Source organism: Falco naumanni, chromosome 9, assembly GCF_017639655.2.
Source record: "Falco naumanni isolate bFalNau1 chromosome 9, bFalNau1.pat, whole genome shotgun sequence".
Classification (NCBI taxonomy): Eukaryota; Metazoa; Chordata; class Aves; order Falconiformes; family Falconidae; genus Falco; species Falco naumanni.
In genome coordinates, this window is record NC_054062.1 from 19,633,958 (window position 1) to 19,660,127 (window position 26,170).

The 26,170-nt window shown below is 38.5% G+C and overlaps 1 protein-coding gene across 7 annotated transcripts in view; it reads right to left on the reverse strand.

Annotated features, from left to right (window-relative positions):
- VTI1A (vesicle transport through interaction with t-SNAREs 1A) overlaps window positions 1-26,170 on the reverse strand; it is a 273,918-nt gene that overhangs the window by 243,518 nt on the left and 4,230 nt on the right. For all 7 annotated transcript variants that reach the window (XM_040607782.1, XM_040607781.1, XM_040607787.1 and 4 more), the window contains exons 2-3: window positions 21,936-21,994; window positions 16,947-17,057 (exon numbers count right to left, since the gene is read on the reverse strand). In XM_040607782.1, the coding sequence (XP_040463716.1) occupies window positions 16,947-17,057; window positions 21,936-21,994 (170 nt within the window). The remainder of the gene's footprint in view (window positions 1-16,946; window positions 17,058-21,935; window positions 21,995-26,170) is intronic.

The window sequence follows — 26,170 nt, forward strand, 5'->3', positions numbered from 1 at the left end:
TACCCTACGGTAGGTTGAGCCTTTCCTAGTGGAGAGGAGGAGATATCTTTGTCTCTAAGCATTGGTGTTAGATGTATGATGGTTACTGTGCTTCCTAATCTCCAATTCACATAACAGCAATAAAGGGAAGAAAGAGGACAAAACCAAAACCATGCTAATTAAAACCTGAAGTAATAGGAAAGGGTTGGGAGGGGTTAGCTCTTTACAGCCAAGCTCTGCCCAGTCCTTTTGCAGCAATCTGTGATTATTAATCTCTAAAAACACTCCTTGCTCAACATTCTGCAATCTAGACTTCAGCCAATCTCTTTCAACGTGCAGAAAAGCTTTTGGTTTAGCCATATTTGACATACTATATGAACTCCAATTATCCATCTTTTGCAGTTAATCATCTCACAATTACATTTCCTGCACTTATAAGCATCCAGCTGGGAACTGAGTTTTAATCTAGGAAATAAAAAAAAAGGATTCAGGTTTCTAACAAATTACTTCTAATTAACCAGAACCTTTTCTAGTCATTCCAACCTAAAGACGCCTACAGCAAATGAAAGAATTTATTGTTTGCATTCCTAATGATATTTTAAAATTTCATTTCAATTTCCCCAATGAGTAACTTTCAGGAAATTCACTGCATTTATATCTACTTAAACAAACATTCTGCTAAGCAGGAAATGCACAACAAAAAAACCTAGGGGAAGAAAAAGAGAGCCAGTATTACACTGAGCAGAAAAGCTGCTAAATAAACCTAAAGAACCAGAACGCTAATTAACAGCAACTTGCAAAAGTACACTGCAGCTACGCTGCCCAGGCCCTGCCAGAGTTATTTGGAATCTCAAAACTACATTCCCAAATCACGGTGTAGAAATGACAGGGGCAGTGTCCAGAAAAAATGGTCCAATTCTGCTGACACAAGGCAGCAATTTGTAGTCTGTATAAAGGAAGCAGATTAAATGAAGCCACCTAGCTAGATAACGCAGGAAACTAAGTCGGTGGTGGTTAAACAGCACATGAAAGAGCTTTGTCCCACAACTTCCAGTGATCTCCCCAGGGAAAGATTTGGAATAAGAACCATGCAAAACACACTTACTGCATGACTGGGAACTCCCTGGTATCACAGGGAGGTAACATGAGGTAAGTATCAAATGTAACAGTTTCATTTACATTGAGTCTTATCAATTTTCTCCAACTGTTTCAAGAAAGTCAATGCAACCATCTGACAGAATATGATTGCTGCGAAGTCAAGTACACCTTTCATGTTCTTTGGACAGTCAATTACCAGAGGGTTTTCTGTCAGTTATGCAGTATCACAGATGTACATCCCAAATCTGTTCATCTAACTAACAAAAAGAAAACAATATACAGCTGAAAAATGCTCTTGAGAGTCATCTTTAAGTAATACATAATATATAAGTCAGTTTCACTTCAGAAATACCTTTGCTTGAAAGACTGGTAATCATTACTGTGCTACCAAAGTTTCCACAATACAAAACAGGACTGCACTAATTGGCTGATTGATTCAATACCCAGTTAAAGTAGTCAATTATTCTGGAAAAGTTATTTTTAATATACCCGAAACCTTCCAAAACTATTAAATTTTATATGCTTGCACCAACCTCCCATTACTTTGGCTTTCATTAACTACCTCTGCAGGCACTTTGGCACATTTTTGTTTTTATTTATAACAGAGGTCCAGCTGTGACCATGGACATCCTTTAACTCATTTACAACAAGGGAAAACCAACAAAACTAGTAGTACCTTCCTCTACCACTACCAACATTTAGCAAATTGTAATTCCTGCCACAACAGCAACAGCTTTAATTCCAAAAGTCCAGCATCACAAACCAATAAACACCAGCCTCCCCTTCCCAAACTTCTCCTTAACCTCTCTATCCGACACACAGAGCACAGCACACTTGACAAGCTGTGACGAAAGGGTGAATTCTCCTTGATGGGATTCACAGATACATCCTTAGCTATTACAGAGTCAACATTCAAAGGACTCCCAGTTCTTGGAGATTCCCACCTCAGAGTTGTGTGAAATATCATGAAATATCTACCAACACATTTTCAATCTACCAGTGCACCTTCAATTGTGATAAAGGAAGACTGCATGAAGCAGCAGCAAGAACATTATGGAAAAGTTCATCTTAGTTGTAAAGTCAGTCACCAAAAGACAAGAGTGAGAAGCCTGGGTGACAGAAAGAGGACCGCATGAAAGTGCAGTAAGTTTTCCTTCTTAAAGCCCCTCACAAGTCTAAAATGGGAAATGGAGAGACATAATTCATACAGGCTACAAGCTTCAGTAGGAACTCTGCTTGTAGCTATCAGGATCAGCATGGGCATTCCCATTCTGAAAGCAGTGCAAGACTCCTGACATTTTAACGTGTGCTTTAAGTCAGCACTAGGAGATCCTGCCAGAAGTCCTCCATGCCAATACGCAAAAGACCCCCCACTCCTTGCCCAGACACTGGACCACATGCAGATGTGCCTAGGTGTGTGATAGAAAGGCAATACTTGAGCAGCTTGTATCGAGTAGATTTAAAAGTCAAAAAGGCCAAAGAGAGGGAATTTACAGGTCCCTTGGGTCACCTGGCAGAGCTGCATAGCTCCCAACATCAGCAAGTTCAGGCCAGTATTTTATCAGGGTCCAGCTCAGCAAGGACCATAGCCAGGCAGGACCATGAGGAGCTGGAGAGCAGCATCCCACAGCGTCCCTGGAGCTGGGACCGACAGCCCTGAAACGGGGCCCCGGGCACGTTGGGGAGGCCGCTCTGGGCTATTAAAGGCCATTGGTGCCCTTAGGGCCTTGAGCATCCAAAACTGGACATAACTTTTTCAAGATTTGGTATCAACCACAGCTTGTGGATGATGCAGAAAAAAAAGTCAAGCAGATAGTACATAGTGGATTTATATCACCACAAAGAAAACCAGGGTCAAGTTAGAAATATTCTGCAAATGAAGCAACCCTGATCTGGGTTAAAGCCAAGGCCATATGTCTGTTGTTACAGTAAATGGCTCTGACATTTTAAAATAGTTTTACTGGTTTACTGCCCTTGAGTCACACTTACAAGCCCTCAATCATTGGCAAGTCAGGAATGAACAGGTGATATTGCAGAGACATTCAGAAGGTACTAGCCAAACGTGAAAAATAAAAAGAATTAGAAGAAAAAACACCCTCTCAGCTGTATTCATTTAAGTAGGAACACCACAGAGGAAAGCTCTTAAGTGCAAATCTTTCTCATTGCAGCGTTCCTTTCAGTGGCACATGAAACAGCAATGATAACAGGCTCAAAAAAAACTTTGAAAATAAAGTTAAAAGATACATGTAACTTAAAACTAACATCTTTTCCTACACAGAAAGGTTAAATTGTGGGGTTGACATTTGCATTTGTTACGTTGTCAACGTTCCCTGCCTATCAGCCTATGTACAAACAATATCTAAAGATGTCATCTACATATTTATACCAAAGGAGTTTATGAACAAGACCTGTCAGTATATTTTAACACCTTTCCAAAACGTCAGCTTTCATCAGGTATAAACACAACATGTTTAATTTATTAGTTTGGTTTAATATAAAAAGTTGACAATCATATGTCACCATAACTATTGATAAGGTAAATAAGGACTACAGGAAAATGTCAAAAAGTTATTAAAATATTTCTCAGCTTCCTGAATCAAATTGGATTTATTGGCTTTTCTCTGTCAATAAGTGCATCACACATTTTTCTTCGTATGGCTATTTTTGAAGTGATGTGTCCAACAGCGAAGTTTACAGACAGACTGTAATTCTTGAAGAATATTAATTCCATTTTGACTGTTTTGGGCAGAGGAAAGGGCTTTGTTTAATGTTAAAAAAAAACCCTGCACAAACACATGAACTTGTTCATCTGTATTTAAACACACACCAAAGATTTAATCTTCTGATCAAAAATATACTAAGCCTGCATAAAAGTTAAAATATAAGGCACAAGAAACTTTGAACACAACTCTGAAGTTGAGCAAAGCAATACGTTTGTTTCCACTTTCTCTATAAGGTGCTTGATTTAATTCCCTCAAAAGGATTGCTACTACCAAAGGTCCACCTTCTTTGTTTATAATGTCAGGAGGACAATCTATTCTCACGTCTTTCTAGATACTTCCCCCAAAGTTGTAACAGAGGGCAGCACTGCCTCATTTCAAGAATTTCATCCCCATCACCACTACACAGCCAAACACCTCATCAGTGAGTCATTCCAGCCAGATTGCAATAGCTTGCTCAGTAGGGAAAAAAACCCAAACTCATTTACCTGAATGCGAGAATAAACTTCTTTGTACAGATGAGTTCAAACACTCCTGCCCAAGCCAAACCCAGGCCAAATTACAGCCAGTAGCACAGAATAGTTTAAAGGTAGAAGGGAAACAGAAAATGGACTGTTCACTGACAGCATCTCTCCTTGCTGGAAGAGACTTTTCTTTTATTCAGCAAGTCCCACTCTGCATCTCAGCATAGGACATGAAGAAGAATTTTATTATACAACAAAGCTGATATTAGGATTTGATACTATGGACATCAAGACATATGGCATGCCACAGCCTCTTAATTATTCTGTAAAACTTATCTGGCAGGGACACAGATAGTGATTTCTTAGAATACAACAGACACATTGAATGTGACCTCAAAGAACTGATATGGATTTCCTGTTGCTTAGACAACAGGAATTTTACTAATTCATGTCACTTTTGCATCAAAATCACAAATGCAGTGAGTACAGTTGAAGACCAGATATGGAATATTGTGTCAGGCACTATTGCTTTGTTGGTACATAAAATTTAATGCTGAAGACCTTCAAAGTGTATTGGATATGATGGAAAACCAGAGGCTCGTTTTTTCTGTTCAAATGACAAGTAGGTGAAAGAACCAAAACATGATCCACCAGAAGTGATCTTTACATACTAATCAAAGTCATTGAAAAGCATTTCCAAAAATGAAAGTATAACTAGATTTTAAACAGAAGCACACACCCAGGTTTCCTTTCTTTTAAGTACGGTATGAGAAGGAGAATGGAAATTCCCAAAAGGCCCAAAACTTCCACAAGGGAAGGATGGTCCTCAAAATAGTCTTGCTCCAAAAGGATACATTTAATTACATCGCAACAGGTAGAATCTTGGGAGGTTTTCCACTATTGTTTCTACAGTGTACATGAATCCAGGTTTTACTGCAGAATAGACTTAGCCCAGTTCTTAGACCAAACATCCTCACTTCAACATGGTTCAAAGCCGTCTGAAACACCAGTCTTTGGTTCAGACCCTTATTTTGGTGTAGACCCAAAATGGGAGTTTCCAGCCCATTTTCTTCAAGAAGCCATCCTATTCAGTCTCACATGCAGTAGGTGAGGAAAATGAGGGGATTCACTTCAAAATCACGGTACTGCCAAACCAAACACCACCACTGTACATGGAGCTCCAGCTGGGAGAAAAGCCAGCTAAGACATTTTTGAAAACACACAAATGGGTTGTGAACTGGTCCTGGATTAGGAGAGAAGGGAACTCAGCAGATGACCTTACAACAGAGTACTTTTAAGGTACAAATTAAAAGTGAAAACTTTTAAAGTTTGCCCCAGAAAGAGAAGCAGAAAAAGAAAAATTAAAAGGGGAAAGGAGAAGAGCAAATTTTCCTTATGCTCATTCTAAAATTCATGGGTTTTCATCCAAGACATCTGCAGGGCACAAGTGCTGAGCCACCAATCTGCATTGCTGAGTGCTGGACACGTAGCTCATGAATGGAAAAAGGGGACCTTAATAACACATTTGAAATTGCCTCCAAGTATGGGTCACAAGGAAGATTCAGCCCAGGTGCCTTCAACTCAAATAAAGATCTAACAGGAGGACAACATGCCAGAAGGTGAGAAAAAGACAAAAGGAGCACTAAGGGCTTGAAAAGGCTGGGAAAGCGATTCAGGTTAGCAACCCCTAACTTAATCCTGACCTTTCTGTAACTTTTTACCTTGATTTAGTTGACTGAACTAACTCTGTGGGAAGCTTACACAACTGAACACCAGAGTCTGATTTCTCCCAGAAAGACTAGGCAGAAAGAAGAGGAAATCACATGGTCACTTAGGCATATTAATAACATTGAATTAAACAATACACAAACACAGTGTTAATAATAAAATACTTTTCTAATAAAAAAAATATCTAGAACTATAGTTAAGACCCCCTCTTAGCATTACTAGTTTTACTCCCAACTACATTAATCCTAGATAAATACTTCTCAGTCTTTTTAAAGGATGCTAGAAATAATAAAAATATTTCTAGTCTTTTCTAAAGATGCTAGAAATTATAACAGATGAAAATCTGTAGTTTCAAAGGCAGCTGCAAATGGAACAATCCATAATACTGGAACTAATTCATATTTCTTAAACAAATAAAACAAAAATAATCACACGAAACATATCAACATAACAACTCAGTTCTTTACAAAATTCTATTTAGTTAATGTTCACTATCACAGTGCCAAAGAGCTATACTCATGGGTAGAAAACCTTTCATGTTAGCTACTCTATAAATAGGGATCTCTGTGTCAAAATACATGCAGTTACACATCCCAAAATATCAACCATCATTATGGAAAGTTAATGTCCAAATTTTCAAATACAAGAATTTGCTTTGATATTAATGTCATTATTCTCTCTTAAATAAAATAGTTAATACCACTTTTTTCCCGGTTGGTGACACACCCTCACAAAGGTTACAGTTTGATTTAATAATGGCTCAAAGTGTTCTGTTCATGAATCAATGGAAAGGAAGGTGCTATCTTCATAATGCAGGAGCATTTTTTATCTAAGGGCCAAGCCAAGACCCACCAAACACAATATGAGCCTTTTCTTTGACTTGCCAAAATTCACATTTGAGTCTTTAGTGAACAGGTACAAAGTCTGCAATTGCTATTCAGTGTTTTCCAAAAGACTACCTAACACTTTTCCATGCTGACCGGGAGGGTAAGTTGGCAAACACCGCCCTTATTCATTCTATTCTGAACTTATCTGAAAATAATAAAAAAACCCACACAAACAACAAACTAAGGACGTGTTGGAAAGTTGTGGGGATTCAGAAAGTAAGCACAAAAGCTACTCAATACAAAACATGCAGAGCCCACACACACATTCCCTAATTTCTTACTCTTTATGCACCAGGCACCAGATACTTAGTTAGCAAAAACCTTTTATTCATTAAATCCACCAGAAACAGTTAAATATTAGTACAGCAGGAAAAATTACTCTATTCTACTGCTGATGCCAGAAGCCCCCTGCAATATTGCTCTTTACCATCCGTTCTTTGTATTTCTACTCTAATTTTCATTGATCAACTTTTTTAGGAGTAAAACCTCTGTAGTATCTATTAAATATTGGAAAAGGCTTATTTTCCTAGCGCTAGCACCCTAAAGGCAATTTATAAAAAGCAAACGAAAAGTAAGGGAAGTGCTGTATTTGATGCACTTATTATAAATGAATACAAGCATTAAATTGTCAAACATACAACTTGCAGATCGTCTAGCCTTTGCAGGGATTTCCTCCCCAACAGCAAGTTTAAATAGACTTTGTGGACAAGAACCATTTTTTTTGTGGTTTGTACGGCAGCTTTTGACTGTACTTGGGACTGACTACTAAATGACTGCAGAATACAAATAAAAAGTTAACAAACAAAAGGACAGAGATGGTCACGCTTTTTCCATATGCTTCACATAGTAAAGAACATTGGGGGGGGGATCATTCTAATACACTTCCAACTGTATTTTTTTTTCGCTTTATATTCCTTTCTCACCAAGTCTTAAGCCAGAAACAAGACATTTCCACTGCTGTAAAAGTCCATCTCTTTTTACCTGCGCTAGCCAGTTTTAAAGAACCACAAAGTTCCTTCTGTGTTTACTACTGCTATGTTCAAAAGAGCCAGCTTACAGCACAAATTGGAGGTTTTATCAGAAAGAAAACAGGCTAACATTGTGTGGTTTAGTTATTAAATAGCGTTTTTAAATATTTGCAACTTGAAAATATTAAAGAAATTTAATACTTTTCAGGACAAGTGAAAGTCTACCTACAGAAGGAAATAGCACTCTGTCTAACACTGAAGACAGCTGCATAAGTATCTACTTTGTTCTTGGGTTAGAGTTTGGGGGAGGAGTGGCGACAAAAATTTAACAGGTTTTGTTAAATTAATCTGTAATTTGTAAGAAAAAAAGACAGAATGAACTGATTGAATGATTTTCCTTCAGAATCCCTAACACTATCAAATCCATACTAACACATTAGCTCTTCACAACGACTACTTAATCTGTTATAGTGGATTTCCTGAGCGAAAAGGCAGAAACAGAATCAAACTGACTGTGTTTCTATTGTACTCGATTTCAGTATAGCACTTTCAGAAACCTGAAATCATAAAAATAAAATTATGCAAAACATGATACTTGGCAACTTCAATGTCTTGTAAAACACACAAAAGTTAACATGTAACATCACTAAAGCAGCATTATGGAAAGAATCAGAAGGAAAGAGAGAATACATCCATTACTGTTTCTTCATTTTGCTTATTAAAAAATCTAGAACATATCTGTATTTACAGGAATTTTTAACTGGCACAGAAGAATTTTCATTATACCAATAACATTACCATGATTTCATAGCCTGTCTCCTGCTATCCTATGGCAAAGATTTTTAGCAAAAAACGAGGTAAATAAAATATTATTTGTACTAGCAGAATATAATGAATGCTATTATTTGTAATGTTTGACAGCTGTTTGACAACCAGAGATACAATATATTCAGTTATGCAAAGAGATTTTTATACTCTAATATTTGCCCATGATGCAATTGGCATTTCAACAAGCATTTAATATGTAATGATCATATAAAATTTTCCCCTTGAATTCTGATGGAGAAAATACCAGGATGAAGCACAAACCTCTTGAAGTTGGGTAGAAATAGCTACTTTTAACAGCAGTGCTTGTATTTCAAGTTTCATTTCATGAAAGCAACAAAAACCCATCAAGCAGGCAAAAAAAGCCATTAACCACTCCTTTGCCAAACTAATTTTTGACATGGGACAGTTAATCACGCACCAATAAAGAGTTCACCATTTACCAGATGGCAACTTCACCATAAAGGAGAGCTATTTTTGGCCATGGCAAATAGTCTCCTCATGTTTCAAACACTAAATTCTATTTTCACATTAATTTTTAAAACTATGTGGCTTTAACTTAAAATAAACTGTACATCAAACGAATGGAAAATAAACAGCCAGGAACACAATTTGACGAATTGGATTTATTTAGTTTATTTAGCTAAACAGGGTCCATTGGATCTCTTTAATAGGCTGACAGTTGCACTGGGCTGGTTAATAAAACATTCAACACAGTATCTTCAGCCAATATAGAAATGCAAATCCCACCAGAAATATTTTATTCATGAAACAGTAATTTCAGTTACTACCAAAGCAAAAAAAAAAAAAAGAAAAAAAAAAAAAAAAGAAAAAAAGAAACAGGGACAAAAAGGGAGGGGGGAAGAAAAAAAAAAAAAAAGTAATTGCTTTGCAAACAAACAGTGCCATCTAGTGTCATCCCCTGCACAAACAAACCAAAAAATGTGAAAAGGGCTATAATTAATCCTTGCAGTGTCAGTCCAGTACCTTCTCCCTATTTCTTTGCTTTATTAGTAGCACATGGCTCTCCCTATTTTAGAGTTAAACACAAATTAGTCTCACTCTAGCTGGGAAAAGGGGGAGGGGGGAAGTAATAACACATTAAGGAACTTGAAAAAGCAGTTCTAGCGTGAAAAGCAAGCATGTTAAAATGATGGTCTGCTCAGATTGTGAGCTGTTTCTTCTTGAAATCTTTATGTTTCTAACTCATGGTATAAACCAAATCAAACTTCTACTTATACGAGTGCAGGTGAGCCATACAACAAAGGGAGAGTGAGATACGCTCTGTTCTGCTTTATTTGTCATCACATCCCACACCAGCTGCGGAACCTTTATCATACTACTGCTGCTATCAAAAGCAGGACAATGACAGCTTGCTTCTTTTTGCATGACAGGTAGGGGAGTATCACTTCACTAAAATAAGAAATCACCAAGAAAGTGGGAAACATAAAAGCCTTCCTCCTCCTGCCCCGCAAAAAACAGCGTTCAGTTTCTATATTATGAACTCACTTTACTCACCAGCTGGGTAGAAGTAATTTTGAGTGGATGCTGCTTCTCCCCCTATCTGCTAGGATGAACAGCAGACAGATTTAATTCTACTACTTTGAGAAGTAGTAGTTTCAACGTAAGAAGAAATTACATGGTAAATAGAGAAACGGTAGTTCTCCACCTGGGAAAGCATCCAGATATGTCGGAAGACTGCCAGGTGAGAAAGCACAGTTAGTGAAAAAGGCAGAGCTGATGTCATGCTGAATTTCTATTACATGCCTTAAAACATATTTTACAGAAGGATTTCATTCTGCCAGAGACCACTTTTCAGCTTCATTTAATACAGAAATATTTCGTGTGTGAGGAGAGAAAGGAAAGAGGCATGAACGCTTACAGTGCGCTGTGAGTCAATATGCCTTTCACTCATAGCCCCCAGCCAGACCCCAGAATTATCAGACTCACTAAATCACTTCCTGAAAGCCCTTTCATTTGTAATCACTCAGCCAAGCCTAGTGCTTCGTGAACTGTTTTTTCTTAAAATCATGCGCATCACCTCCACCGTTAAGAGTCACTGACTTGCTGAAGGACCAGCAAACAGCGTGCCGCAGAACTCACCAGTCTTACCCCTACATGTTAGCAGATGAGCAACGTCTCTGGAGAGAGACACGCACAATTTCCTGTGAGTATCAAGGTAAAGCCAGTTGAGAGAAGAATCTAGTTAAGGAATTCTTTTTATTGACATTAAAAACTTGCTGCTTGGTTGCCCTTACTCAGCGTATTAGCTCTTCACATATTGTGTTATGAGATGCATCTTATAGCCAAACATGGAAGGAAGGATTCTTTATAAGCAATACCTGCAGAATTATAAAACCCAGGAGGTAAAGTGTGCTTCGCTGGTCTGGCTTCTCAGGAATCTGAGTTAAAACAACCATAGCCCCTTAGGTTAATTACAAATTAAGCATATTAACTCCCATCTTTCACACTTGCCTCTAAGGAAAAGCACGTCATCACTAGTAAAATCCACAGTGAGATAAGTTTCCTTCCTTCTTCATACTTCACAAAAAACTATAAAAAAGAAATCTAAGATGTAAATAAATTAGGGCAAGTTTTCTACAGGGGATCTAAGTCGTACCACCTCTTAATCTTTCATCAAAAACTCAGTTTAAGCCTTGAACATTAACAGAAAAAAACAAAAAACAACCACAAAACCCCCAACATTCTCTCCTGTATCACTTTTTACCCATTCAAAATAGCAGTATTATAAATAAAGTTAACTGTAAAATGTCAAATGCCTCCACCTTTTTTCATCACAAACTCACCAAGGTGGGGACACAAGTGAAAACAAACAGAAGACAATGTAGAATTTACCACTGTAGAAGTTGGCCTACTGTTCAGCAGCAGCCAAGCATAGAAATATCACATTAAAAGTTACTAGAAAAGGAAGAGAGGAAAACAAAACAGTGCCTCTGTGTAGAGCAGTTTGAGCACAGTGTAGAAGACTGATTACTTATCTCAAGAAGGTGACAGTATCTATACAAACAGCACAGTGAAGGAACTTTTGTTCACAAAATGCTTTCTCAAAATCAGATTGTCAAAGTACATGGTCAGATATTTCACATTCTTTCTTCTGAAACATAATCAGTTCAATCTCACGTGCATTAAAACAGATCCTCCACAGCCCTGTTCAAAAGAGCTGCACTACTCACATAGCAGAAACTAATCCGATTTCAGAAGTTTCAAATTTGTCAACAAGATCAGGTTTTCAGTACAAGCACACATGCTGGCCGTGCAGGGTGCACGTGCACACATGACATGTATCATAGGGAGTTCCCTGTTTTTAATAACGTTGCTGGGACACAGCTATCAAGAAACACAGATCTGTCCCACACACAGTTTATGACTTTGCAACTACAAAGCAATAATGCTTTGCTTTATAAATCAAAATAATCCAGCAGCCACAGTTGAGTCTCTAAAGTTTTAGCTCAAACCAGAAAGCTAGGGAAGACTCTCACCATAAAGATACATGCCACTAACTTGTTGTTTGACAAATGTCATTCATTACACTTAGAGCCATATGAATATTTGTCTGGGCAGGTGACTGAACCCAAAATAAGGGCAGCACTATTTGCAAAAGCAGCCAGAATATAACTGACAGCTGTAGTAGTTGTTCAGGTGACTTGGGTGGTACTTCAGAGTCACACAAAAAAGCTAACTTTATCAAATAAAAATCCATTGCTTATCTCCTTAGATGTTTTTAAAGCTTAACAGCAGTTGTCATTTTAACAATGATCTTAAACAGAACCTGTAGGAAGTATGAAATGTGAATACTTATCTTCACTATTGACTGAACTGAAGCTATTGTTAAGTGCTGAAAATGTTTAAATGTTTAGTCAAGGTTTGTACAATGTATCTGTCTATGCCTCTGACTTCTCCCCCCCCCCCCCCCTTTTTTTTTTTTTTGCTTTAAGTTGAAGGTCAGAATCCAAAACCAGTACCCACCCTGAGTCTTTAAAAACGAACGAGTGCTGTCTCTTGGACTGGTAACAAATGTTATCTATTCAGTTTGCCTCCGTGCTGCGGTGACAGAATCTGAACAGTTCCTATCCTGCCTCCTGTATTTATTTGATGGTTATTTTTCTTGTTAAATATACCCATCCCACTTTCACCACTGATTGTGTAGTACTCATTTTTGTAATAGGAATGCTGCTGTGTAATATGTGCTTACTGGATTTTTGTATTTCCCTGCCTATTTGAATGCCTCATGCTTCAGCTGTAAACTTTTCAGGAAAATGCTGACTTCTGGGCCACTGCCGCTCCCCCCCCCCCCCCCCCCTTTTTTTTTTTTATGGTGCCTTGGTGTTGAACCAGTACATGGAATCCTTGGAGTAAAAACAAACGCTAGCAGATAACCACACATTTGCCAAGTTTATATAGTTACAGTTTCACATGAACTGGGATAATTTCAAGTCAAAATAAGTTTATAAAATCTAGAAAGCTTTTTACCACTGCATATCCCTACTGTTTTAAAGATCACAGGCTATTTTCACATAACAAAAAAATGTTTTATTTACAAAAAAAACAAACAATACCTATAGTCCATGTACTTAAAGAGACTGCAATAAAATCTAAGGCTTTTTTTGCATTCAGAACTTGCTTCACACAGGCAGGCACCACGGCCATTCTACAGCTGAAATAGTCGAAAAGAAAATATTTACAGGCTTAAACCACAGAACGGTGCATTGGTAGGTGCAGGAAAACCACCTGCTCATAGGGGGACTGTTTGAAATGTCAGGAACTCTTTGGTAGGTGGTCCCAATACCTTTACGGACCCGGAAAGCACAAGTCTGTGGTCTGCAACTCCGCTTCGGGCCACCAGATGGAGCCATTACCCCAGCACCGGGCACCGGCACCGCCCGCGGGAGCGCAGCTCGGCTACCGAAGTGCGGTACCGGCACATACTGCTGAAAATAGCATAATAAAGCCAAGATTAACACCTGCAAGTTACAATCTTGCAGCACACGGTTTAACAAACAGTTTTATTCTGGTTTGATACGTTTATCGCACACACTAAGCAAGCCTGAAACTGCTTTTTGAGGCATACGCAGTTTTTCCGCAAATAAGCATCACTTTACACTTGCCCTAATCTTACATTTCTCCCCAGGCACCTGCTCCCCATGGCAGCCTACGCAGCACTGAGGCAACCATCAGGAAGGGCTGCTGCCTTGATCTGATGTGCAATGCTTGCTTTGTTAGTTCTCCCCACCCGTATTCACAGTGCTATGCTATCCGACTACTTATACTGACAAAAAGGAGCTATTCTGGTTTTTATTACCACCATCCATCTCCAAAAGGGAGGGCCAAGATGAAGCATGGTGGCTTTTTCTCCTCAGATACGATTTAATGTAATTAGTGAGTTACCAACTACCCGTGTGCAATACAGTGCATGGGGTAGATGTCCTTGCCTCCACACATGCCTCTGGACTGCCGAGCACTGATAACTGCAGACATGACTCAAGATAACATGGATTAGCAATAAGGGGAAATAAATCTCTTATTTTCAATTTGTTTTTATTTGATTACAAAGTCGGAGACAAGTAAGCCATGTTTGAAGTAACTTTTTAAAGTACAGCGCAACCAAGTTTAAATCCTTATTTTTCAGAATATACTCTGACAAAGTACACAGAAAAAACTACTATATGTTCATTAAGATGCCACAACATGTACTAAATAATATTAAAGTCATAGTCAGTGTTTTGTCATCATTACACATACTGCAGATCATCAAATAAACTCACCAATTAGATATTACATGTCACAAAGAAAACTTAATGCCGTCCATCCTGCAAGTGAAGAGCGGACGGTCCACATACCTCATGTTTCCTTCTCCTAACTTTCAAATATGTTGCTGTGCTGCTGTTTTCCATAACTGCTTGGGTGAGGGCAAATTTTTGAGATTATATAAGGCATACAAGTAACCACAAGATCAAAACTTGTGTTCATTATGATGAATATAAAAGCAAGTGACCAACACCAGTTCCACATTAACTTCACGTTTGAAGTACAGAACTTAACAAAAAAGACTGTATACTGAGGTATACAATTTTTGCAACTAATTTCACAGACATGCTTTCTTTCATATGAAACACATACTTCCAAGATGATTGAGAAATGTACTCTGCTCAGTGCACACACTGCTCCACACAGGAAGAAAAGCCAAGCAGAATACAGCGGGATCCAGCTGAGATTCCAACTTCATTTATAGAGAACAACACTTAACTTTGCAAGCTCACATCTGCATGCCTTTCAGAAGGGCCAAGAACTTTGACCAGCAAATCTGTAAGCTGGTCATAGCTCGAAATTGCCAGTATCATTTCCAGTTAAAAATTTCCCTTCATCTATAAAAGTGACTTCATTTCAAAAGTATGTCGATTTGCTTTCCCTAAAGGTCTGCTAAAGATCTTACATAAACTCTATATGCTTTGCTTACAGTCAAACAGGTCACAATTCATTCAGAAAGTATTTTCAAATTCCTACCTTCAACAACCCTGCAGCTTATAAAATAAAAATAACATTTCCTTTCCTTCCCCTCTTCTCTCTTTGAACTCACAACTGAAACATTTTGTCTTACAGTTTCCAACAAGTTGCTATTTAACTGGAGAACAATCCAGAAAGATTCTGAAACCATCACATACAAATTTAAAATAATGTTAGCACTTAGGAACTGGAATTATGTAGTGGATTTAGTTTTAAGAAGACTATTTTCTATATAACTGAGATTTTTCCAAGCATAACTTGTTTTCTTTCAGTACTTTGCTCTGTCTTTCACTCCACTCATTTTCTTCCCTTGATCTGCTGAATGCCATCCTTGAATTGTGGGCTGTTTATTTTTTCCCATTATTATGATCTGTTCCTTCCTCTTTCTCATGTTTTTTTGCTCTGAGCACAAACTTATATTCTTTTGATCACATAACTCCTAGGGCTCTGATGCATTCCTTCCATACACACTCCTTTCTCCTCTTCCACAAAGAGTGTCTGGTTCTGAACTCCCCCACTCCCTATTTCTTAGGAATATGGAAGTACCAATTCCCCCGTCTGCCTACATGGAGAAATAGGCCAGCAATAAATAAATGCTGACAGTGAATTCTCCCACACCTGAGAAGATAAACAGCATTCACTACTGCTCCAGAAATTGTTCTCTCTTGGAAACCACTGTTTAGCCAGCAAGGCCATGCACACTTATTACAGGGGAACATCATGAAATTGTTGCAAAATTTTGATGCAAGTCTTTTTACCCTAACATTCTCCAAACTTCACAAAATTGCAACCATCTTCTAAGTAAGACATTTCTGTGCATCTCTTCAACTTGGCAGAATCAGAGAGGAATGACAGTCAGCTGGATTTCCTGGATGCAGGTATAAACATTGACTCCCCTCCCCTGAAGGAATAAACTGCTGCCAGCAACCCGAGAAAATTCACAGTTCTCCATTAAATAGAAAATACTGTCACTAGTTATTTCTTTTTCCCTACCCTGCAGGAACTGAGCTGCTGCCAATTAGCATCACATTTCCTTACACTCTGCAATCCCTTTGAACTTTTTCAGGATTTTAGAAGAAACAATTTTGTCTCTATGTATATCTACTCAGTGCAAATTCCAGCCACAAAAAAGGACTGATAACTGTAGCAGAATCCCCTAGACAAGGGAATCTTGTTAGTTTGCATTCGTTACTTGAAAAAAGTATTATTTATAACCAATTTGTACAAAAGTCAGGAAGAATTAAGTGAATAGAAAACAAATCACAGAGACTAAGAAATGAACTGCACATGAGAAACTACATTCAAAAATTCCATGGATTGGAGATTATATTGTTTTTCATGTTACTGACCACATCACTACAAGCTGTCTTAAACAAACTGTTATTTTCCACTCAGAGTATACTTATGCAGTAATTTAAGTATTAACTCTGATGTTCTACCAGTCATTCCTTGAGAAACCGGATCAAAAGCTATTTTGCCTATAGCATGAACACTGACAATGTTTAATGGCACAGAAACAATTCAGAACCAGGGCAAAGGGACAGCAAGGTAGCAACTTGAACACTGGTATGGGAGTGCTACAAAAAGAAAAGCTTCACTTCCCTAGTTTGGTTTTCATCTGTCCAGAACACAGCAAGATACACACAGAACTCATCTGTCAAACTACTCAAAAATACATTTCAGTTGCCTGAATAACTGATTATGTTTTAAAAAATCTGATCGATGCCTTCTTTAGGTAATTCATTAAAAACTCACAAAATCAGCTTCAAGTTTTCCCATTTCTTGTTTGTAGCTTCTCATTCGACTGCTGTACATTCCTCGGCTTTGAGGTGGGATCTCTCGAACTTCAAGTTCCATCTGCTCAAGCTAACAAGTAAAAATAAAGACATGTAAATCAAAAGGGTATTAGAGCAAGGATGAATTTACCCAAATTGTTCACAAATATTAAGAAATATTCCTTCTTTATCAAGAAAAATGTTGTTTATTCTGCAATAAATAAACCATTTATCAAAACTTTTACACAGCCTTGTCAATAAACAAGTGACAAAACTAATATTATTAACACAAGGAATGATTCTAGTCAAACATTTCTGGATTTCGTTTCCAGATGTGATGAACACATTTTATTACAAGAAAATAGTAAAACTGAGGTTAAATAACCTTCCTACAAATTAGCATAGTTCAGAAGAACGCCTGCCTCCATCTAGCTGTGTGGTTTTGGAAACCCTTGGCTGAAAAAGCTATTTTATTTATTTACACACACACGCACGTGTAAATATACACATTCATATATGTGTATATATTTGTGTGTGCATATATATACGTTTAAAGTTTTATTTACCAGCAGCCTCTATGTTTAAAAAGTAATTCTTGTTCTTTTAGTTATTGCTTACTCAGCAGAATTACAGTATCTGAAATGACTGCCTAAATGCGTATCTCAAATGTGTATGTAGGTATATTGAATAGCTGAATTTCAGGGTTTAGCAACAATACCATTCAAGAACTTGTATACAGTTGAATGCATTGAAAGGTCAGAGAGAGAATATATCTTTCAGAAGCTTTTTCTATTTATTCTTGCCATGTAAAACACTAAGAGGCCCGAAACACAGAAGTATGGCACAGAGGTACTGAAAATCAAAAGGAGTTACAAACCAAGGCTGCACTACCTGCTAATTACATGCCCACTGGGTCACCAAGCCTCCTCTACACGATGCTGTCTGTTTGCGAATTCTGTTTTGCACAGCTTAAGAATCTGACCTTTTAAAATCTTCCCAACTTACTTTAAAAAGTAAAAGAATACCTCTCCTTGGTTGTAATAGGCACCCAAAACAATATTTACTTGCTTCCTGCAATTCCAGATTGAACAATATGGCATTGGAACAGAAATGCCTTTTAATTAGGGTCCCAAGCTCCTGGTTACAGGTCTTCACAAGGGACAGCTACAGTTTATTCCTATGTAATTGCTTGCTTACACTTTGAAATTTCATCCTCATATCATAAAAAAAGCATCTGAATTTAATCAATGGAATTACCAGATACTCCAAAGACATTCTGCCTGATCTATTCTGATTATACAAAACGATATTCAATAATAAGACTTTAAGACTTTAATTAAATAGTCAGTAATGAATTGAAACATACAAAGCCATTTCTAATTCTGCCCAGTTCTTTGGCTCAGGCTTAACTTTCCAACGGGGTATCATAAATTAGACTGATAGCTGGAATTAATGGCTTATTTCTTATCAATTTCATCTCAATATATTTGATCTCAAATATTCTATATATACACGAGGAATGATTTCTATGTTTATAATTAGATGTGCAAGGTCAGGATATTTTAATGAAGTCTCAATTCTTAGCTATTATATAAAAATGAAACCATCTTCCAGTGAATACAGAATTTATAGCAAATATCAGACCACAGTCCATGAAATCCAAAATGTTCAATTTAAAGAGTCAGTATCAGAGACTGTAAGGTCCAAATGCAACCTAACTTTATGTATTTTCACTTTCAGGCCTCATATTACTGGTCATAAAATCCTATTTTTCATACACAAGCAAGAACAGAGCTTAATTCTACTTAAAGGTAAAAACAACCTGGCACTTACTTTCTTTAGAAAAACTACAAGCTCAAACTTCTGTTACTGGTTAAGTTTAAACTCTCCACCAGCACTGGTTTTGGCTGGGATAAAGTTAATTTTCTTCCCAGTAGCTGGTGTGGGGCTGTGTTTTGGAGTCGTGCAGAAACAGTGTTGGTAAGACAGAGGCGTTTGGTTGCTGCTGAGCAGGGCTGGCACAGAGCCAAGGGCTTCGCTGCCCCTAACCCCACCGCACCGGTGAGCAGCCAGGGAGGGGGGCACAAGGAGTCGGGAGGGGACACAGCCGGGACAGCTGGCCCCAACTGGCCCCAGGGACATTCCACACCGTAGGGTGTCATGCCCAGTGTATACATCTGGGGGAAGGAGGAGGAAGGTGGGGATGTTCAGAGGGATGGCGTTTGTCTTCCCAAGCCCCGTTACACGTGATGGAGCCCTGCCTTCCTGCCGACCCTGAGCCCATGGGAAGTGGTGAAGGAATCCCTTGTTTTGCTTTGCTTGTGCACGTGGCTTTTGCTTTACCTATTAAACCCTCCCAACACATCAGTTTTCTCCCGTTAACTCTTTCTCCCCCCACCCCACTGGGGAGCAGTGAGCGAGCGGCCAAGTGGGGCCCGGCTGGCGCTGCACCACCGCGGCGAAGCTGAGCCGTCTGGCACCTGCCTCTCGCCCAGATCCATAAACCAGGGCCCCCCTTAAGGCTCCTCAAGGGTTCGGCCTCAGGGGGTTGCTCCTAACACCACCCAGTACACTCCCCGCACTGAATACAGCAAAAAGCTGAGCAGCCCCTGGTATTTCCATTCAAAAATACAACAAAGTAAGGTAGTGCTGCTGCTGTTGTCCATTGAGAGCCCAGAATAAGTCTCCCATCCCACAGGAACTTTTCCACATTAAATTGCTCTGGACAATTGCTAGTATTTTATGAAACTTGTAAGCTTCGTAATTTTATTCTGAAATCCTGGAACTAAATAGAGATTAACAGTAAAAAAAAACAAGTGTCTAAATAAGAATAACCTAGCGTTTGCAACACAACAATTCTTTGATGTTTCCCTCATAAAGGCAAAAACCCAGACAGACAGCTTTTTCTTCTTTAAAGTAAAATTTCCCTCCAAAATGCTAATCCCAGCTCTTCTAGTAGATGCTAGATTTTATACTCAGTTTCTCTAAGGTTACCACAACATTCACCCTTCTTAAGATCTTGGTAAAAATAACATTCATATACTCCACACCGGACATAGAATGACAGGATTTCTCCCCAGAGATCCCTTAGTCAACAGCTCTGGCTTGAAAAGGCAGCCTGGGAGTCTCAAAGATTTGGTGTCAGTTCTGCACATAGACCAAATCAATTACACTGTGAATTTACCCAAACAAAACAGACAGTGTTTTAAAACAATCAATGGTTAGTCAATATAAATAAATCATCTCTACAATAATATTTACAGTACATGAGAGTGTTCTTTCCTAGCCAACTAGGAAATAAACCGAAGTCAGCTAAACCCAGTTTTGACTACTCAAGACAATGAAGCAAACCAATGCATGAAAACCATCAGTAGCAAGGAATTAGGTTTATTTTGATTTTCTACTGTAGCCTTTAGTTTTAAAGAGGATCTTTTTAATCAGTTCTGTTATTAGCAGGTTGGTTCAAATTGATTTTTAAACCCAAGCCTTCACATTAATCACAAACATGTTAGGTAATTGCTCAAAGCCAATAATTGAATTAAGCACCTGTCTAGCAGCATTAGCAACAAGATCTAAAACAAAAGCATGAAAGAAAAGCCAGCACATTAAATGAAGATCATCATTAGGATAAAAGTAGAGATACAGGATTTAATTTTTAATCTTATAACAAATACAAATTCAGATGATCTTTTTCTGACATAAGGAGAGAAGAAATGAGCCATTAACTCTATTTCTGCTCCTTCCAATCTTACTTTGATTAGAAAACCAAATTTGAATTATTTTTCATCAGACCACCCATGCTACAGTTTCCCTGCACTGCTATGCTTTTTTTGCTATGTCAAGTTGTAGTGAAAAGATGAAAACCATTCCTAGATTTTTACTTTCTTTCAGCTGTTTGAATAAGAAAATGCCCAGAAGACCTTAATAAAGCTTCAAAACATCCTCCTGAGATGGGACAGTAAATTTACTGCATTTCTCACAGAGTATCAAATCAGAGAGGTTAGGCACCTTGCCATCCTCACAGGGAGTCCTCCCAACATGCAGCTTTCCTGGATGCTATTCCAATGCTCTAGACTACAAGACTAATTCAATTCCTAAATGAAAAGCACTAGGTATGTCAACAAACATTCTAGACTTTTTTCCTCCTACACCACTTAAAGTGAATTCCAATATTCCTGTTTAGTTAGTAATTAAATCATTCATTCAAGTTGCTCAACTATAAGAACTTTCAGGCCAGGAGAACTGATTTCCTTTCCCCATCCTAACAGGTTACATTTCTGACACTAGATAGACCAAACTCATTTGCAAGTAAAAATCAAAAGCAGCTTCAGGCAAGCAACTATTGGCTGTGTGGGATAAAGTAATTTCTCAACTTTCACCAACACCTTTGCTAAGTTACTCCACATCTACAATACTACTTTTATGCTCCGTCCAGATGGAGAACACGACAGGCTTTAATGGGAACAAAGTAAAAAAAAAAAAAGTCACAGTTGTTTAACACACTGCTTTCTTCTGTCAGTGTGGACCACTTGACCTTAAACAACTACATATCTTCATGCCTCACTTGCTAGAAAAGAAAAAATATCTAGTATTCTACACGACAATCACACAGATTAAATCACGATGCATAGGTCTTACAAGAAAAAAAACCCTAACAGTCCAGTTGTGTAAATACTTACTTTAGGAACTGAATTAAAAGACCCAATCCACAGCTCAAAGCCTGTAGCAGCGTGTAATAGCTTACAGCAATAATGCAAACCTTAAATGACTTAACACAAAATTAAAAAAAAAGTATACACTCACTCCTCTTGGGTATTTAATATTCTCAAATAAGAACCATCTCAAAAATACTATTTCATTTAATAATTGATTAAGTATTCTTAGGGGATCGTGTGTGTTAAATGTTACCACTAATGATCCTATTATTTTCCCTAGGAATTTGCAGTTAACATGAAAAGCCAGAACATACCAGTTCCCTTGCTTCTTCGAGCTGTTTCTCAACATTCACAACCATCTGCTTCTTCTCATCTGAAATAGAATTGTGAAAATACCAATATGATTGTGCTCTTGCCATGAAAGAAAAATATACCATTTAAAAAGCTTCAAAGTTAAAACTGACTGAAAGGATTCATTCTGTTGTGACATCATTGCACACTGTGATACCCACATTAGTAACTAAAAAAAAAAAAAAAAAAAAAAGGAGACTGGAGAATGCTTGAAGTCTTGTGGTTTGTTACACAGCATTTGCTAGTTAGGAAAGCAGTTACAGCTGCTCCAGGTGTAAGAGTTATGCCTCAGCAGGTGCTTGCTGGGTGTGTACAAATGCATGAGAAGACACATACTTACACCAAAAGGAAAAAAACCCACCATGGCTTAAGAACAAAGGCTTATCCTATTTTTTTGCAAAATATGAGATGCACAAAACCAAGCATCCTACTTAAAATTAATCCAGGTACTGAAGAAACATGAGGTTTCTATTTCCCTGCTCCTGTGCTGGGTCTAGAATAGTTTCTTTTGCTTCAATAGAAACAAAATGAAACACCATAGAAACTACAAGAAAACCACTGTTTTCCAGGGGCAGCAAAAGTATAAATTAGTAATAAAAGATGCAAATTTTAAAACATTAAAATCAGTTATAAGCTATATGTAGCAGTCGTCATCTGTCAAGTTCCCCAATAAGCCTAATATCCCAGCTATATAAAGCACATCTGGCTTTCAACATGTCTTTAACCATTCATTCTCAGGCAGAGAATCCAACATAAGCCAAGAACTCAAGATTCAGTATCGCATCTGTCAAATATTCTAATTGCTGGACCACTTGGTTTGTTACAGCATGAAAGGGAACTTTCTGAGGAATAGTCAGTCACCGGATAACAAAAACGTTCCCACATTGCTTAATTACTGTGGGATACAGGGGCTTCAATACTGCTGTTTGCAGTGCCTCTTGCATCACTTTGCGCCCCTCTCGCGGCCATATCTTCCACCCTTCAGACTGTAAATCCACCCATTATCTCAGTGAAGTTAACAACAAAACTCTGAACATACAACCCTTCACACCACCGTTGATTTGAAAGAGCATCATGAGATATCCATGCTGGTGGTTTGCCTGATGAAGCAGATAAAAAGTGCAGAAGTATCTCCAGTCATTGCTGCTCAGAGATCATGATAGGTAAGTCTATGTTGGCACAAGAGACTTTATTGTGTGTCTTCAGACTTCACAGTTTTCTTTTTTAGCCTGAATTCCTTTGCTTCTCTTCCACATGATCTCTTTGTATCCTAGAACTGACACGTTAAAGACCAAAATGGACTATCTGATGATCTCCTTTGACCCTCTGCAAGCCACAAGCCCCTGAATTTCAAGAGGAACACCCTTTATTAAACATATGTAGTTTAGCTTCTCACAAGCTGAAATACTTTTTTTTTAAGCAAGCTTAGAGCCATAGGCAGGAACCAGATGATGAGGTTACAACCAAAACCAGAATTCCTGCTGTATAAAATTAAAACATGCCCTTAAAACAACCTTTCTTAAAAGCAACAGAACTACTTCTGAAAAGGACTATATTGCTGTTACAGCACAAGTAAGCTAGCAAACTGCAACAAGGCTTTTACCATCAGTCAGATGCTACTGTTCCTCCTTCCTCCAGAGGTCAGACCACACTGCTCCTCCTCCATCCAACATCCTTCCAGACTCCTCAGGGCTATTTAACCACTTAATGGGAATGAGCTACAGCTGCATATCATCCATGTCAATCAACCCACTGCCTTCATTCCTCTACATATTGCTACAGAGTTTTTGGTGCAGCATTCCCAGCTTAAACAAGCTGTGTTCTAGCTGAGTCCTCCCACTGGTGTTCTACAGTATCCTGCATTATGTTTGCATGGGCCTATCCATGTATCCTTACATTTACCTAAAACACTCTACACTCTTTTAAGGATGCATGAACATCATGATCTGTCTTTCTTCAGTTACATATGTTGGAGCTCTGCATCAGGTTGAGCATCATCTTTCTACCTCTACGACAATGCAGACATCTTTGCAAATAACTAGCTGCCTTCGGAGGATACACCATCACTCACATGGCAGACTCACAAGAACAGATCGTATGCACTAGGTTATCACCCAAGAAGCTGCTACACTGTTGTAAAAGATGCGGGCAATTAATTTACAGCACCCAAATAAGACTATAGTCAGGAGGTACTTCACCAAGGGAAAATTCCTCTCCAAGAAGCCAAAGTTCTCAAGAATGTGTTACAGTCAACTGGAGAAGCAGCAAAGACTCCTTCTGAGACTGGACTGGATAAACAAGTGGTCCAGGGCTGATGAGGTCCGCCTAAAGCTGAGACTGTCTCAGGCTCTGATTCCACAACAACCCACATGAACAAACCAAGGTGTTTCTGGGTAGCAGCAGTAAGAACCGAACACCGTCTGGCAAAATGTAGCTAGAATAAAATCTTGAGGAAGACTGAAGCCCCCCAAGTAAAGGGAACTCTGCCAGCAATACAAGTGAGAAAAATGCACTTAGATCCCCACACAAATTGAAAGTCGGAGCTCAGCTCTAAGTCCTCCCAAACAGTGTCTGCTCTTAATCTTGGAAGAGGCCCAGAATTTCATCAAGTATTCCTCTCTACAAAGCTAAAGCCATGGAAAAACAGCATCTTCCTTGAAAATCTGGAATTCACACTGCCACATCTGGTGGATTACCCTACAGCAGCAGGTATAGGAAACACCAATTTTTGTGCAGCACTTTTAGTTCTCTGCTAGCAATGTCTTTCTTTAATTCGCCACCAGGTTCTCATGATGGCACCCAAGCCAGAAAACATAATGGTTAGCACTTTATTTTCCTAACGTAAGTAAACCCAAAAGAAAAGAGAATCTGCCACTTGTTTGCCCACACGTTTCAATTCTCCTGCCCAGCATTCTAAAACACCTCTGTTCCTTCCTTCATTTGGAAGTGGACAAGATTATGATGGACAAAAGGAAAAACAATGTAAGATATAAAACACACAATACCATTTTATTGAGGCTGAAATAAAATTTAAAAACTACAGCAGCAGCAAAGATATGTACAACAGCAGTTTCAGTATTTCCCTGAGTTTTACTGGATTACAGTTTCCACACACATGAAGTAACCTGAAATTTAGGGATATAAAGTTGGGGGTTTGGGGAAAGTATTTCATGCTGTACAGAATCTGTGTGCATTTGTGATTACAAGAACTGCCTAGCACTCCACTGACCAGTAAGATCTTACCTACCCACAAGGATTTTAAGCTACAGACCATTGGTAGGGAAAACTTACTAGTACACAAGGAGGTCTGGCTGAAACTGCTCCCATAAAACTGGGGAGGTATTCAAATGATCTTCAACAGTTTAGTTAATTAAACTTTAATTGAACTCCAGAGTTGCACTTTTAACATCATCCAGATTTATCAATACACAATCACCCAGCTGATGGCCAGAGCAACTGCTGCATGCGAGGCCTACTAACGGGCCTTTGTTGTTCCTTCAACTACAGACATGTGGATTTCCAAGAAAGAAGCTGAAGTTGTTGCAACTGCCACTCTCTAGGGCATACAATACCATATAGTCCCCAAAGCAAGAAGGGGTGGCAGGATCCATCAGAGCCACTTTGGTAAGGAAAAGCAAGCTTACCAAAGTATAAGTATCACCCGCTCAGTTTCACTTTCCTCTCTTCCTCTAGCCACATCCATGTAAAATCCCAGCAGGAGCATGCTGCCTGGAGCCACTTGCCTGCAGGACTGCCAATATACCTAGGCCTGCTGTTGGTATCAGCAACAGAGGCATGAAATGCTACAACGCTGTCCATCAGAAAGCACTGATGGGAATGGTTTTCAAACTATTTACTTCCAGTTTTACTGCCAGGATTAAGCTAAGGAAATAACTTATTTCACAGTCAGCATCCCCATAGAAAGGAGGTGAAATATCCACAGGATGATTTGCTCAGAGACTGTAGATGAAGTCAGAGGGAGTTACTCAGAGTTAGAGAAGCTTGCCGCTAATGTAGTAGATCAGGTCAAACAAGTCATGATTCAATTAAAGATCCTCATATTACTAACTGTATTACTCTCCTGTGTCTTAGTAGTTTTCAATCTGCCTACTTGATCATTTCCTTAAATATACTTCCATCATATGAAACAGCGAAAAAAAATTATGACTTTTTTCTTAATTCAGAATTGATAATATCC